General features: G+C 34.8%; 1 protein-coding gene across 3 annotated transcripts in view; it reads right to left on the bottom strand.

Moving 5' to 3' along the window:
* Positions 1-4,532: 4,532 nt before the first annotated feature.
* TDRD3 (tudor domain containing 3) overlaps positions 4,533-17,277 on the bottom strand; it is a 93,397-nt gene continuing 80,652 nt past the window's right edge. For all 3 annotated transcript variants that reach the window (XM_063392195.1, XM_063392196.1, XM_063392197.1), the window contains 2 exons: positions 8,163-8,299; positions 4,533-4,796 (listed from right to left, as the gene is read on the bottom strand). In XM_063392195.1, the coding sequence (XP_063248265.1) occupies positions 8,180-8,299 (120 nt within the window). In that variant the 3' untranslated portion in view covers positions 4,533-4,796; positions 8,163-8,179. The remainder of the gene's footprint in view (positions 4,797-8,162; positions 8,300-17,277) is intronic.

The following is a 17,277-nucleotide window of genomic DNA, read 5'->3' as shown; positions in this document are numbered from 1 at the left end:
GTATATGCTATGCTAGTCCCAGTGAAAAAAAAATCCCACGGTTTCCTTCATGGTCTATCAAAATGATAAGCATTCCTTCTGCTTTTCACTTTTATTATTATTGTAAACAAGTTTCTTTGCTAAATAGCTACAGAAAAATATTCAGCACAAATACAGTTAGATTGAGACAAATCTGTGCACAGTCAATTTAGATTATAGCTGTTTTAGCAGAGGCACAGCTATTCATCAAATGACTAACAAAATATGGTGGGGATTATTTTGACTACAAAACAAATATAAAATAATATTTATTTTCTTTAGCCTTTGCAGCTTAGAAACACATGGCATAAATGCAAAGCATTCAAGACCCCAGGACAAACTAAAGTGTCTGAAAATTACACCATATCTTCTGCACAAAACTTACCTATGCACTCATTTTATTATAGAAATAGTCAAGTTGCATGAAAAATTGCAAGGCACTCTGAAATTACTATAAATATTTTCCATAGAAGCAGCTGACAGTTTTTTTTTAGACAATCTATAGTTCTGTGTTGGTCTTATGCACATTCCTCTCCACAGTTCCTGTTTATTTGAACACATGTAAGATTTTTTCTATATATACTAGATTTTGGATTTGCTCATAACATCATAATTTTCAGGATATAGTTATGTCCATCAACAGCCCATGTGCTTGCATGGAAACTGACTTTTTATGGCCTCTCAAACTTGTGGGAAAGTTAAGTATTGATATAATTTCTATCCCTTAACATTATTTTGAATCATTCTCAGAACAAAATTGCTATTTAAACCCAGAACAGGCCAACATAAAGAAGTGATATTAAGTAAATACTGAAAATAAGAGTAATTATGAGTATTTACCATTGTTTTTAAGGATAACACCACAAAGCTTTTCATATGTATGCCATGCTACAATAAGGTCAGCGCCTACAAGTTTGGAGTATCTTCCAAGGTTAGTTGTTCTCTTACAGTAAGTCACTCAAAAATATTCCATAAAAAACCAACAAACTAACAAACCAAAAACAAACAAACAACAAAAAAAAACCCACCCAGAGAATACCCCAATAGTTGTATAGCAAGCAGAAAGCTAAATTGAATTTAATAGTGCAATTGGTCATTCTTCAGGCTTATGCTCCTCTCAGCAAAGTCACAGCATTTTACTAGAGTTGGATCAAGGCATGTGATGAAAAGAATCTGAAATAGAATTGTTCTTCACAAAAACATCTATAGAGGATCACTCCAAATGATATATTCTTCTGTTTGCATAAAAGCAGTGGAGATTTTTCTGTATGAAGCTCCATCCAACCATAATGCTAAAAAGTGACTGTATACCCTACACTACCAGATTATTTCAGCTACCAATGTTCATTAGCTACTTTGGCTCTTTGGGAACTCTCTGCAAATATCCCTTCAGATTTACCTCAAGTTAAATCTTCATGAATCTAATGCCAAGTACATCTCAGGGATAAGATTGTCTTTCCTGTGATATCAACATTTTGCATCCCAATGAAAATAGGTGTTGTTAATACTGCCTTGGAAAGTCATATCCCCAACAAGTTTCATCTGCATAAGGCTCAAGCCAAGAGATTCTGCAGCAAGAATTCCAGCAATGTTTTTTGAAAGAGTGATCTTGACAAGTAATCCTCAAAATGCTTTGCATAATTGTTGCCAAAGACTTAAAAAGAAAGTACCTGCTAGTGACAAAAACAAAAGCTATATTAAAATATACATGTGAATATCTTTCAGATGATGTTAGACCAAGGAAGAATTTTAAATGCAAACATGACAATTTCAATAGGATTTTAATGCAAAATTCTGACAACCTGTAAGATAAAACCATGACATTTCCACTTTTTGTTTCAAAATTATTTTATCTCTCAAGAATATAAATATTCTCAAGAATAGTCAACGATAGTAATACCAACTTGGCATATAACTTCTAGAATAATTTAAACAAGAAATTCTGACTTTTTTTTCATTCAGTAAAAATGTTATACAAAAGTCCAAGGCAAGAAAAACACCTAATTTGAATTGCACTCCTAATTTCAACACAGAAATTCTCAAAAGGTCTGTCTATAATCCTAGCAAAGAAACCCATGAACCTACTGGTTTACAGGTCAGGAAGCACAGGTTGGCTCATGCCCACCTCGCAAAGGGCAAACGTCCTCTGTGAAGAGGTTTGTCTTAGCAACAGCTGGCCAAGTACACTCCAATACAGAGCCATGACCAGGATCCAGCGCTCCTTATCAGCTTTTTCCCTTTTAACCACACAGATTTGGCCACACCAATTCAGGAGCTTGCTTTTGCTGTTGCTTTTCAAAAACTAGAAGATAACTTTCACATCAGTTTTGAAGACCTATCTAGACACAGTAATTTCTTCTGAGCACGAAAGCTAAATAAATTAATGTTGTTCTTGTGCATGCAAACTTTACTACAGTATGAGTAGCAAATTATTGTATTTTTGGTTTTGATGGACTATGCAAATCAAGAATATAATTTATATACCTACCCAGTGTATTGTCATGTCATTTCCAGATACAGGAATCAATAAGCAAGAATGTATGAATTCTTGCTTTTCAAAGCAGGTTGATGCAATAAGTTTTTAACTATTCAAACAACAGTTCTTCAGATCCTGAAAGGCAGAGATTTCAGCATATATTACTTCAACTGAAGCCAAAGCAGAAAATAATCATAAAACATAAAAAGACTTCATGACTTTTCAAGAAGATTCTGGAGCTTTTTGCTTACTCTGGTTTCCTAGATCCACAGCCCCAGAGAAAAGACCAGGAAATGGTCTTTACTGTTTCACAAAGAAAAACAATATTCTCAAGGATATTTACTTTGCTACAGCTCAGAATCTCAGAATGCCACAGCCATACAGATGATTGTTGCTTTGTATTTGTAGAGTCTTAAAATTTCATAACTAGGCATTATTTTTTTAAAGTTCAGGCTAAATCAGACTGTAGTTTTCTTTATTTTATGATTTAGTTCACAGCAAGAATGAAAGCTCTAAAGAACATAAAAGTTATTTTAATTTCAGAAGTTGCTTTGGTATACTGACTGTAGGGCTTGTTTAGTGCACATCCAATTTGGAAAGAAAAGTCAAAACTGCTTTTTAAAACAATGCTATGGCTTCATTTCTTATTTAAGCTGAAAAGATGCTGCCAGTGGTCTTAGCAATAATTCTGGAAGTAAAGCATCCAACATGCAATGTATTAGATCTACAGTTTATTTATTTGCTGGTACAATTTAGCAGAGCTGACCAGGATGTTTCATACTATCTGGAAAGTGGCTTCTAATGTAAATCTAACAAACTTCACAGAATTGGCTGTGTATTAGTTCATAGTGAAGAACTTCAACATTGTACAGCTCGTGTTTAAAACTTCCAAAATTCTTTAGAATTATTAGTAAGGTTCATCATAATTATGAAGAAGCTGCCTAGGATCCATTAAGACAGCAAAACATTTGGTTCCTTACTGTTCTGCAAATATTTACGTGATTGGTAAGATTTGCTGCATTCAGACAATAATCCACATTCTGTACTGCAGATACATTCAAATACATCCTCAGTAAAAAACTTCTTATCATCCAAATAAACAAGGTTCTATTCAAACAGTTTTGTATGAGCACTCAGAGAAAAATTCAGCAGAATTAACTGTACAATTTATACCATCAATACATCTCTCAGGTATAATTCTATCTTTACAAAACTACCTCAAAACACGTGTGCTATTTCAGTCTTAAATGATCAGCATAAAGCTTAAAAAGATTTGCATGTTACCTAGATTTTGAGTGCTTCTCAGCTAAAGAAATAGTGAAATAGTGAATAGTGAAACTATTCATCATAATCACATAAGATTCAAAGATACAGCTTAGAATGAAAAGTAGTTTGACATAAGATTCTTTCAAACATCAATGACAATTGAAAAATTTGTAGTAATATGAAGCAATAAAAGCATAGTTGAAAACTACAAGAGTTAGTACCTACTATCCAACAGCTCCCATGTGTGCATGTATACACATATTTATGCTTAAAATACCAATATGCATCTTTCAGCATTTTTTGTTTAAATGACTTTTCTGTACCTTTTAGAAATGTTTCTATTTCTTTAGTATAAATATTCCTATAAAGAAAATATTTACCTAAAATTATTTAGAAAATTACTATTGAAACGGATGACTTTTCTCTCTTTCTCACTTTTGACCCTCTGGTCACAGATCATAAAAAACATAATAAGCAAATCTGTAATTTGTCCTTCAGCAACTTTGGAAAATAAACACAGAAAACATAATCAAAAACCTATTCAGAATTTTACTGTACAATAAGCTGAAATCTTTTTAACATGTTTTGCTAATGCTAACCAAAAATCTAAATTAAATGCCCAACCCTGTCAGCTTTTAGGAAAATATGTTTTAATTTTACTTTACTAGAAGCAATATTAGAAGTAAAATCAGTTCAAGATTAAGAAAAATCATGATACATTATTATGTTAACTAACAATGGAGGCTCAGTAAAAAGAATACAAGGCAAAGAATAGAATAGTGCACTGTGGTTTTATTGATGGCAGCAATGACAATTTGCCTCTTCCATATGTAAAAAGTATTCAGATTCATTTAACTAAGAACTGTAAAAAAGTCTTTTGTGGTGTCAGGTCCAAATTCCTTCTGCTCACATGAGCTTTCTTTGTTCCATCCTGCTGCTTGCAAAACCCCAGAATTTCTTCCAGAAGAAGTGTTCAGCAAGTTAGGAGCTGCCAGTGAATTCCCCCCGAGTCGAAGAAGGTTTCTAAATGAAAAAACTAAAATACAACAGATAAGGACAAAAAATATTGGCACTCAAGAAACCATAAGTACCCCCCATCCCTGGGCTCTTTGTGCAACATAGACTTCCCTGTCACTTCATTTTCTTCCTCTAGAAGAGTCGACATCTGTTTTTCAGTACTTGCGGAGACACAATTCTTTTAAAGAATAAATCAGAAGGCTACACTTCAATGCAATAAATATGATTGGTGTAATACAAAGAACACTTTCTGGTAACAGCTTCTCTTTCACAAAACCTCAGTTTCTCTATTGTTAAGGACTTCAATACAGATTTTATAGCAAATGTCACAAGGTGTAGTTTAGTTCAGTCATGGAGCAAAGGAAGACCCAAAGACCATATAAGGACCAAGCACTGATAGGTTCATACTTGTAAGTTCTTTCAATCTCCTCCAAAAGGTCTGATCCTCCAAAACACTCACTTCTGCTTATTTGCTCCTCTTCAAATTCAGAAAATTAAGACATTCTATACAGAAAATGTAACTTCAGGATATATTTTTATTATTGTTAGATTCTAATTCCTGTATCTTGACTCTCTAGGAGGAGTATCTTATTTTACAGACCTGTTAAACCTAGTATTTGACTCATAACCACATAAAATTCTCTCTGATAAAATTCTAACTTAGTGTTCTCCACCTCACACTGCTGGATATTAATAAATGCTGATTCCTAGGTCAACTGCAACCACAATGAGGTACTGACTATCCCATACTTCCACTTTATCTCGCTGTCTTCTCATAAAAATCATCAGGTCAAAACTTCCTGCAAGTCTGCAGAGTTTGTCTGTCTCTGTCCTTTTTAGAAATCCCCTTTCAAATACTGAAATACTGCTATAAGATCCCTTTAGACACTCCTCTTCCACAGCCTGAACAGCTCCATTGATCCAAATTCCACTTTTAAAAAATTACTCAGAATTTTAAAATCTTGAACCTCCTCCTACTTAAGACCCCTTGCAGTATAGACAAAGATTTTGAACTGATTATTTGGTAATATTAATTCCAGAGGCGCATGCCCAAATTCAGCACCTGAATGAGTGTGCTGCACACTAATCCAGGAAGCAGTACAGCCTCATTTCCACATTTCTCACACCACACCATTACCAAGTCCTCCTTGTTAAGTGATATAAGATTATACAGGCAGATCTAAAAGGTTTTGGGTATGAGTTGATACTTTGTATGGACCTCATGCTTCATCTTTGTGATACATCCCTATCATACCCAATACAAATATGGCCAGCAAACTCCAGTTTTAGTATTAAGTTGCCTTTGAGAACAGACTTGGAAACCTTGGAATTTTAAATGTTACAAACTGCAACATTAAAATTCTATGGAATTTACCAATTTATAACATAAAATAATCATCAACAATGGAAGAAGACATCAGGTTACTTAACATAATAGAGAGATACTCTCTTTCAGTAAGTAAAGGTGTCACTAATAAATCATCTGCTGAAGAGGTAAAGCATCTCCTGCAGCAGCAAGTTGTGGTAAAATTATGTCTCACTGGATCCCTTAAAGCTTCCCTGATAAATCTTGTTTTCATTTAACAGGTTATTAAAAACTTTTAAAAAGAACACCATAAGAGCCATGATTTCAAAATACATAAGAAATGAAAAGGAGGCAGAATCCATATAGAATTCCACTTCTAGGACTGACGTTTAATAGTCCTGAACTTTTACATGTCAAGACATTAAAGCTATGTTGTTGTACAAGTCCAGGAAAGCTGAAAACAATTTAGAAAAGGACTGTGTTTGATTTTCTGCCTCCATTTAGAATCAGTGAAGTGATTATACCAACCACTTATTTTTGGGAATGCCCAATAGAAACAAAAAGGCTTATTTTCTGTGTCAGGTAAGTTTTGATACCAGATTTGCTGTCCATTTAAATCAGGATCCCATTATAATCTTCAAAACAAAGTATAGGAATTCCTGCAAGGAAAAATCACCTGTGCCTTAGAAAGGTTGTTCCTTATCCGTCAACAAGTAACTTGCTCTTGAGATACAGGAGTTACTACCACTCTCCCTGGTGCCTCATAGCTGACCAAAGCTAAGAAGAGTTTTCCAGATTTATACTGTAAATTAGAGAAATGCAAAAAATATTACCTGAGATACAAAAAAATCCCCTGGCTTTGGCTGCTGTGTACACTTCACATCTCTCTTTCAACTGATCACCCTGATACGGCTCTGGGCCAATTGTGCTGGTTAAAACTCTGCTCAGTGCTTATTCCAGAATAATTTCTGCACGAATTGTCTCAGGACATGTTTATTAATAGTGATTGATACATGTACTTAAAACAGAAATTCAAATTATATTGGCAAAAATAGAACAATTTATATTGCCAGTACAGCCATAAATGAAAAATATATTTTAACACATATTCTTAAAAGTAGAATCATATGTTATTGCATGTCAGAAATATCAAAAGTTATAGAGATCAGTAGCACGTGTTAAGCCAACAAAACGTGGAGGACTGGAGTAATGAAAAGAACAAAAATGAGATTGGTAAAAATAATCTGGCTAGTAAAGAAAAGTAAGATTCAAGATAAATACACACTGTGGCTGTACATCAAATATTATGTGACTTACCAAAGGTTTCTTTAGTCAGGATAGACTTTTGACCATCTTTTGTAAAGTAAGGATTTAGAAGATCAACCAGTGAAATGAAAGCAGCAGAGCTTACGAGATTTGTTCAGTGAAATTACTGTAACTGTTTTATCTGGCTGGCCTTTTTAAATTTATGAATGTATGTAGCAGGTGTCTTTTCTAAAGATGATATATAATCCCTTAATTTCTGGTAATTAACAAAGTATAGGTGCAAGTATGTCCTCAAGATTCAGAGTATCATAAATATTCTTTGTCTTTGCACCTCCCTATTTAATGGTGAACTCACTAATTTTATATTTCTTCTTCTCTTGCAAGCAAAAAACCAGAAATTATATTTATTCACATAAATGACTTATAAAAAGTAGAATATGGGACCTTGGATAGAGCTAGACAGTCCTGAGTTCAGCAGGGACTGCAGTCGCTTGTTTCAAACAAGCTGATCTAATGTATGTGAATCAGAAAATCGTGCTGCTTCTCTCAGGTGAAAAAGCATCAGGAAAGAGCTTGCTGAGATGACATGAGTCTTGACATAAAGCAAGTCAAGAGCTATTTGTTAAATTGTTTTTACTGCTTTCCCTCTTCCCACAGATATATTAAGTATGCCTAAGCCATAAAATTCTGAGAAACAGAGATATCCAACTTCTATCATAAGTATAAATATCCCTATGAAAAGTATAGAACAATCCAGATTTGTTTACCTTGAAATCTAAACCAATACATAAAGCACCAGCAGCTTATATTTACCTTTCTTTCCTTATTAATCAGTTTCTAGCTCGGGGGGGTTGATAAAATTGTTGAGTGGGTCGTGTGGACCGCCGTGGCTGACCATCACCTCCTCTGCGGAATTCTAGAGTTTGCTCATACGTTTCTTCCTCCTCCTCCTGCGGGTAAACAGCATTGTTTTAAATGAAAGAGGTGGAAAACGCCTTACATATGAGCTGGTTTATGCACACATACATACACACACCATACAGACACATACATGGAAAGGTGAATCCATGCACACATAGCAACTGCTGCTTCTGTGCTGATGACCACTTAATAAAATAAGTGAGGTATGGGAGTGGGCTTTTCAAACCTAGGAAAGCTAACAAAATCAAGCTAGCAAATCTCAAAACTCAATCCCCAGGGCAACAGAAGTTATTAAATATTTGCAGGGAAGAAAAAAAATCATATGTATTAAATAAAAATTATTTTCCAAGAGTCATACAGGCAACAAATTCAAGAAGCAAGGTAACCTCAATAACCTGCCAGAGCAAGAGAAATATCAGCTTTCAGGAGTTCACAAATGTGTGTGGAACGAAATAAAATAATTAGGAAATAGAATTACAAGGAACAGCATCTGGAAATATGCATGCTAAATACACACATCTGAAACATCAGATAAAAATCTACGATGCAATAATAATGAAAAAAGCCTACAAGTATAGTGAACAATTTAGAGAAGTGTTTTCTATGTGTAGCAATAAATATGTGCTCTGAATAACGAGAGGGGACATAAACATATTTGTAATATTCAGTCACTCCAAGGCATCTTCATATCAGAAAGATAATCACAAAGTATATAGAATTCAGAGGTGAAAAAAGAATAAATTTTAAAATAATCAAGATACTGGAGAATGACTTACAAAGATTAAAATAACTATATATTTATTTTGGTCAAGAAATATCAAATGGAAAAACATTGATCTACTACAATATTTGAAGGTGGTACACATTCAGGAGAGAAAAATGTTAAGAGTGTAAGAGTTTTTATCAAAGAAAAAAATTATAGACTGAAAAAATAAAAATCTCCTGAGAATGACTATGATTGTCAAATGCTGTCTCAGAAAAACAGGTCTGATTTACTTTCTTTAATATCTTTATACTGTAGCAGACACCAGGTCTACTGGGAACTTGCTGGAAGAAATTTGCTTTTGGGAAAAAGTTCTGGATATGTAACTCTCAATCCCTTTTAGTCACAACATAGAAACATAAAGCAACACAAAGCAAGAGCATTGAATGATTCATTAGAAGTTCATTAACAATTCCAACACTCAGGAACTGTCAGAGTGCAGCATGCACATAACAGATTAAGCAAGTCAAAGCAGTAAAATATTTCACTTTAAGCAACAGAAAGGAAAACCTACAGTTTAAGTTTCTTTCTGCTGTGAAAAGTGAGATCTTACTCAAGAAACCTCTCTTTCTGAATTAGCATGAATATCAATAAACATGCATTTTTAAAGCAACAGTTACAAACAACCACATTCCTCATGGTAAGGTCTCCTATTTACAGGGCACATCTGTGGTCACAGCTATATTTCCAGATTAAGCATTACTACAGAGAGCCTGAAACAACTGTGGAACAAAACAGATTTTCAGCACTGAATACAGCATAACTGATTTATATCTCTTAGTTTCACTTAAGCTGAAGGCCAAGAAACAGAGTTCTACCATAAACCTTTCCCAGTGTACTTCTTTTACCACCCGTAGTACTCATTCCCTTATATAAAGAGGTTCAGAAACACCGATTATCAAAAAAAACAAAACAAAAAAAAACCAAAACAACAAAACAACAACAACAACAACAACAAAACCCAAACAAACAAACAAAAAACCCCTAGTGTATTAGATGTTTAACATGAAAGTCCACACAGTTTGCAGTATTGCTAGCCCTAGAATAAACACTCAGCTTAGTATATGAGATCATCTCCCATCACTGACAATGCAAGCTGCACTAGCAGCAAATGTTTAAAAGTAAGCTAAATGCCTGAAGTGGTCTAAATACCTTTAGCTCTTTCAGTATATCTTAGAAACATGAATAGCTGAAAATAGCACAGAAATTAAATAGTTCAGTGTATAGCATCTCAACTGTAATAGCCAACATCTTTCTGAGGGTAAGCACATCAGAGTAAATTTCTAGAGCAGCAAATCTTCATTAGATCTCAAAATTAGTGTTGTTGATCCTTTGAACTCAATAATGACAAATTAAAATCGGTGTTTGTCTTACACACTCCAATTTTGGTGTAATTGTCCTTACACAGTGAATGAAAAGCTTCACATGCATGCATTCGAAATTAAGAAATTTTACTGTGATAGGCAAGAGTGAAATGTGAAATCACATTCACTTTCTTGAGGCTCTGAATAATGTGGATGTGAGCAATGCAGCAAATGGTAACATCAAATGAGTAACAGAACACCTTTCAAGTGTTCCCTTCACTCCTTTCTATGCACAGTAGCTCCACACAGTTACTGCTCTGTTGAATTCTGCCATCTTCTCCTCAGATGACACACTGTCATTTCTTGTGTCTTACCTATTCACATTTGATTCTAAATGGATGCAATATTCTCCAAAATAACAATTTGCCAAGTCGCATCATTAAAAATTTCTTACTTTACAAGTAACTGAATTTCTTTTCTGTCACCATTTCTTAATCATTGACCCTCAATTCACTACCCCTGATCATTCATCATTTATTGCCATTTTATTTCCACAGAATCACAGAACAGATAAAGGTTGGAAGGGACCACTGGGGGTCACTGGTCCAGCCTCCTTCTCAGGCAGGGTCATGCCAGAGCACATGGCACAGGATTGTGTCTAGACAGTTCTTGAATATCTCCAGTGAGGGAGAGTCCACTCTCTCTCTAGACAAACTGTTCCAGTGTGTGGTCACCTACACTATAATTAAGTTCTTCCTCATATTCAAGTGGATCTTCAAGTGCATCAGTTTCTGCCCATTGCCTTTTGTTCTATTGACTGGACCACCAGGAAGAGCCTGGCTCCATCCTCTGCACTCCCTCCCTACATTGTTAAGATTTCACTCTCAGTCTTGTTCAAGCAAAACAGGCACAGCCTATTTATCCTTATTTCTATTTTATCTTTACTACCTTAAAGAAACAATTCCATTTTATGGACTTTTATCTCATTTTATTTTAAATTTTCTCCACCTTACACTGAAAACTGCTGTTTCCTGGAACAGCATGCACTCTTTGTAGGCAAAACTATGTGTATCTTATGTTCACTTTCTTGTTTTTTCTGTTCTTCAACCAAAAAACTTTATCTGTCTATACTTCTTCCATTATAACTGCAGTCAGTCACACATCTTGCCATCAACTCTACTTTTTCAATCTTCCTCACTGCTTGCTTTCAATTTATCAGTTGCTTGTGACTCATTCTAAATTATTCTTATCTATATAAGATCTAGATTGCATTTTATAAAGCAAAGATGACCACAAATCTCTCTTAGAGCATCTTCATTCTTCTTCTATTACCAGTAGAGGCTTTATATTAGTCCACTGCTCTGAAAACCTATGTATTTTATTATCTCCATAATTCAGCTTATTTTTCATTATTTATCTAAAATTCCATGATCCAGGAAGCCATTAGTGCTTACACAATGCCCACCTTGGATTATGAACAGAGATTAAATGATACCACTAAGCACAACTGCAAAAGACAGGAAAAACTGGCAGATCCATAGGAAAAAGCAAGGAAAGGTTCACAATGCAAACAACGAAATGCACAAAGAAATTTCTGCACTAACAGATTAGAATGAAGAGAGAGAGGGTGGAACATACCAGCATTCATTGGTATTTTAAAAAACAGGACAAACAGGGAAGGGTAAGTAATTTGAAAATTCATCTTCCATTCAAAGTTTTGCTGTAAAAATCTGCTCTTAATTTTGATGATTTTTTTCCATCTCATAAAAAAGTGAGAACTAAACAATGGTAAAATGGGAACATATGCATACCCAGTGCTTATATTTTGGACCTGTATACTCTGAAGAGCTTGCACCACCACCATATTTGACCAGCTTTGCTTACTGAATCAGCAAGTAACTTCAGCCCAGACAAGTGACTACCAGCCTGCTTTTACATAAAAAATTCAATGGATTTCATAGCTGCAGAATAGTTATAAATCCAGCATTAAAATACTTCACCAACCAATTTATTCTTCAAATGAACGCTATTAGAGCATCACTCTAAATTTAATTCTTCATTAAATTTATTCTTCATTAAAAGATTTCTCTCTGAATTTCAATTGCAAGGATTCTTGCATTGCATTCAAAAGAGCTGTTTAGAGACTTGTTTTAAAAACACAGTCATTTGAAGTGAATACTTACTGCATAACTTTTGAGAATGAATAGGTGGATTAAAGCAAAGAACCAGACAGAACTTATGCATTGACACAAAAGCTTTGCTGAATGCTGTGCTCACATATATTTAGGAAGCAGTTGCAAGTCACAGCACCTGCACTTTTGCCACTTACGAAGTAGTTACCTCTGTCTATTACTGCTTACAGACAGAAAATTCTGCTCCATTCCCTGGGCCCTTCTGCTGAAGCTTTTCAATTATAGCTCTCTGTGGGCTATTAAGGGATGAACACCCAAGCCTGTGCAGGGAGGCATGAAGAAGCAGCATGTAGAAGCAGTGTGGGGCCAGGGACCGTGGGACAAAGAGGAGACAGAAGGCAAAAAAACCCAGAAGATATTTTCTATGTAGGTAGTGTAAAACCTCTGTTTCAGTTAAGCTGTAGTTTTAACTTCACCCACACACTGAATGCATGGGGAACTTGCTGGTTCAGTACAAAGAGAGGGTTGGCTTCCTTGCAAAATGACTTTTTCTTTCGTGTGCATTTCAAATTCCATTTCCTGATCCAGATTTAATGCCTCTTTGCACTGCCCACTCTGCAGGCAACAGCTGTCTCCTGCTGTTAAAACACCAACTGATCTCTTTTTCCTGGTTAAATTCCTTTCTCAGATTTTGCTTCTTTTGCCTAATCATCCAGTGTTGAGCTCCTTGAGTATTTGTTTTGGTTTTGCATTTTCTACTTACCAGTGCTTGGATCAATCAAAAACAGACTGCAAGATTATCCAGATGAATCAAAAAAAAAGAAAGCAGAAAAAACTCATACTATGGCCACATTGAGAAATTCACAAGTATTCTAGAAATAGCTAAATGTAATTATTTTCTTAATTATTTTCTATGCAATATATTATATATCCTATATTTGCAAGGAAAAAAATAATCTGCTGAAGTGTCCACAGTAGTCTCTGGAACTTCTACTTTATCTGAATATTTAAATGGATTCTCTGAACTCCATAATAACTAAGAATGAAGCAGGGTTTTGTGGGGGGGAGAAATAGGTTTGTTAAACAGCTTTAAAGTGGCTTAAGGCCATAATTTCAAAAATTACTATCAAATGAGATGTAAAAAACTTAAGTAACAGAGGAAGTATAACTAATGTAGATTTTCCAATTATGTTAACCAAGTACTCACTTTTTTTTGAAGTGTCTATTACAGAATGATTCAACATATTTGTTCTTCATCAATTTTCTTTGCAAGACAGGCTTCTTACCTAAAATATCAGTTCCTTTCACAGAGTAATCTTCTCCCAGAGTAATCTCTGTAAGCCTGCAGATGCTCACTTTTTTTTCCCACAGTGCACAACACATCTGTATTAAATGGGCATTCAAATTCAAATTCCTGAGTTAAATTATGATGAGAGCAGCAAGTGGGGTTCGAGGTTATACTGCTAGATGTTCATATGGCTGACCCCTCACTGACATCAGATCATTAATATACACTCTCAGCTCTCTGAATGCCTTATCTTCTGTCTGTAAAGAACATTCAGGATAAGGAATTGTAAAGGATCTATAGTGTATACAAGTTCTTCTCCTACTTGACCCTCATGACCTAATAAGCATCTCACTGCATATAGGCCTTTGCAAGCATTAGGTAATTAGCAGAGATAAGTGAGTGTAAACCCATATATGCTGCATGTATAATCCTCCATAGGTAACTCTGGTCTGACTTTTGTATCTAAACCATCAATAGCTTTGCTGAAGTTTTTAGCCCTAGATTTACTTTGGTAAAATAGTATATTAAGTAAAACAGTGGTGACAGAAATGGAAATATCAAATGTATTATGGCAACTATTAGAAAATTTAACTGTCCTTAAAGGGTAAATATGATTTGCTGGATGGTAGTGTATGATTTACAAAAAAACCCTATGATTTTGAACTGCATCTACCCAATTACTGTTTGTTGCTATTCTATACAGAACCAGAATAATCCCTACCCATTAACAAAATATTCTAAACTACTATACTAGTGACATCTTTCTCTTTCATAATTTCTCAAATTCTGAGATGAAATTTTTATGTACTATACAAATAAAACTCTACATTGTACTTTCAAGCTCTGTACAAAGCCTTTTATCCAAGAGAGAAAGTCAGTTAATATTTCCCTAATGTAGAAGCAGTCAATTTCAACAGCTTTTGACCATGTTACAACTTTTTTTAAATGCCATTACAAATACTGTAACAGCATTAAAAAAAATAGAAAAACAGTAAAACATATACCCATTGTTTCCCTTATTTACACTTAGAAAAAGGAAATTACCCTTATGAGGATATGTCTTTTTCTCCACTTAACACAGATGGGCCACAAGCAAATATGTTCCTAACTATGGCATGTAAAACTAAGTAGCATGGAACTATCCCATAATAACTGTTGCTTTCCTATGTTCCAAACAATAACTTCAAGCTGACCCTTCCCTGAGTAGTCCTCTCTTTAGCATCTGAAATAAATTAATGCTAATAAATATTTTCTGTTGACTTTTATTAACCAAACCTCGGAGAAATTTATATTTTCTTGGACAGTTTCTGTAAAATTCTATAAAGTATTCTCAGGACAGGCAATTTTTCAACTAATGCCTTATTACACACCAATTAAAGATACCAGATTTATAATAAAATGATTCGGTAATCCTGAAAAACTTAATATATACTATTAATTTTAATTAGAATTATCTCATTTTTCCTCTGCTGAAAATGTAAAGAACTTGAGCTTCAAAACAAGCTAATATTTAAATGATTCTGCTAAAACCATATACATCCTGAGTTTCAAGTGAAGCAACAAACATTAGAAAGAAAGCAGTAGAAAATCAGTAGAATTTTCAGAAAAAAAGTCAAGAAATGGAAAATAAATGGATGGGCAAGGAAAATAATTAAATACTTAATCTGAGACAACTAAAAGCACACAATAGTTAACTTGGAATCAGACTTCTTTTGTACTTCATTGTTTCAACTGTGGAAACAAAACACTCATTTGTTTTCTAAATAGACAATTTTTTGATTACCTTTCCATAAAACTAGGATAATGTAAGCCTGGGGTATTATTATCCAAGAGACATGTTGCTGGCTTATTGGTTTCCCTTAAGGGTATTGCACAGTTTATTCATACTTGCAGTCATTCAGTCTGGCACACAAAGAAATAAACATGCAACTCCTACTGTGCAGTTTGTGTTGAAACAGATGTACTTTCCTGCAAATTTGTCACTGTGTTCTCAATACACGAAAAAGGAATCAATTTTTAAAAACCCTTACAAGTGCATATTTAAGCCATTCAGACCATATCCCTTTTATCAGTGAAAAGCTTCTTCACTGAGCACTATCAAGATCAAACTATAAACATTTAAAGGTTTATTTTCAGTTTCTAAAAGAAAAGTTGATACACTAAAGTGAGATATTCTATATAAATTAACACAGAAGGAATGGGCACATCAGGTTTTCTCCATTCATCCAGAAAAAAGCCACCAAACTGGAAGTGTTTTTGCCAGGCTGGTAATACAGACAGCCCTAAATTATAGGAAAAAGAATAATTCCATAGACTGGGACAAAAAAAAATCAGCAATTTCTCTGCACGAAGTGCACTTGTGAGAGAAACCATACAAGTGCATAGAAGAGTGGTGGGGAGGGGGAAGTATTTGCTGTATTGCTGAACCTGTTTTAGCACATAAACAGAAAATCCTGGTAAAATAAATTTCAGAAAGAAAACAGTCAGTGATATCATGAGAAATTATCTAATGCTTTCCTGTTAGGACACAAAGTCACTATCAAAATCTTAACAGGGAATAAGAGAGTTTTGCTCACATTTTAAGTGAAAAAGGAGGCTGTATGCACAACCTCGCTCATGACAGGATTTGTCATATGAATCTCCCAAGTCCCACACAGAGGTGTATATTTAATAAACAAACACATAAGTGAATTAATATGTGAATGACTGACTGCGCACAAAAAAATTAGGAAGTAAAACATGGCAAAATTTATTTCCATAAATATACACAAAAATTCTAAAGAAATGTATATAAACCAACACCTAATTAAAAACCAAAACAAAACAGCATACAGGTAGTGCAGGGACACAGCAATTTAAGAGTCTTGAAACATTATCTGTCCGTGAGACAACACAGAACAGCCCCATAAAGAAGAAGTATCTTAATTTGAAAGTCAGGACTTTTATATTACTTATACCTTGTAAGCTTTATATTTTAAAATAAAATTTGCCAAATTGCATCTATATTTTAGCTAATAATCATGACAAAAAAATTAGACAATGTCATCCAGCAAGTTCTACAACAGGTTCAAAAGATGATGATGGGAAAAATATGCTTTAAAACATTAGAAACTTTTTATACTGCCACATGATAGAACAGTTGGTGGCTGGTCACAAATGGTGTTCCCCAGGGCTCAGTACAGGGACTAGTTCTGCTTTATATATTTATTAATTATCTGGATGAGGGAATCAAGTGCACCCTCAGTCAGTCTGCAGATGACACCAAGTTGGGTGGGAGTGTTGATCTGCTGGAGGGCAGGAAGGCTCTACAAAGGATCTAGACAGGCTGGGTCAATGGGCTGAAGTCAATTTTAAGAGGTTCAACGAGGCCAAGCTAAGTGCCAGGTCCTGCACTTGGGTCAGAACAGCCCCACAGGCTGGGAAGCTGCCCAGTGGAAAAGGAGCTGGGGGTGCTGATTGACAGTGGCTGAACAGTGGCTTGCCCAGGTGGCAGTGGCTTGCCCAGGTGGCCAAGAGGGTC

This window comes from Prinia subflava, chromosome 3, assembly GCF_021018805.1.
Source record: "Prinia subflava isolate CZ2003 ecotype Zambia chromosome 3, Cam_Psub_1.2, whole genome shotgun sequence".
NCBI classification, from domain to species: Eukaryota; Metazoa; Chordata; class Aves; order Passeriformes; family Cisticolidae; genus Prinia; species Prinia subflava.
Note: the sequence above shows the minus strand (reverse complement) of the source record. Positions and strands in the feature narration are given on the sequence as shown.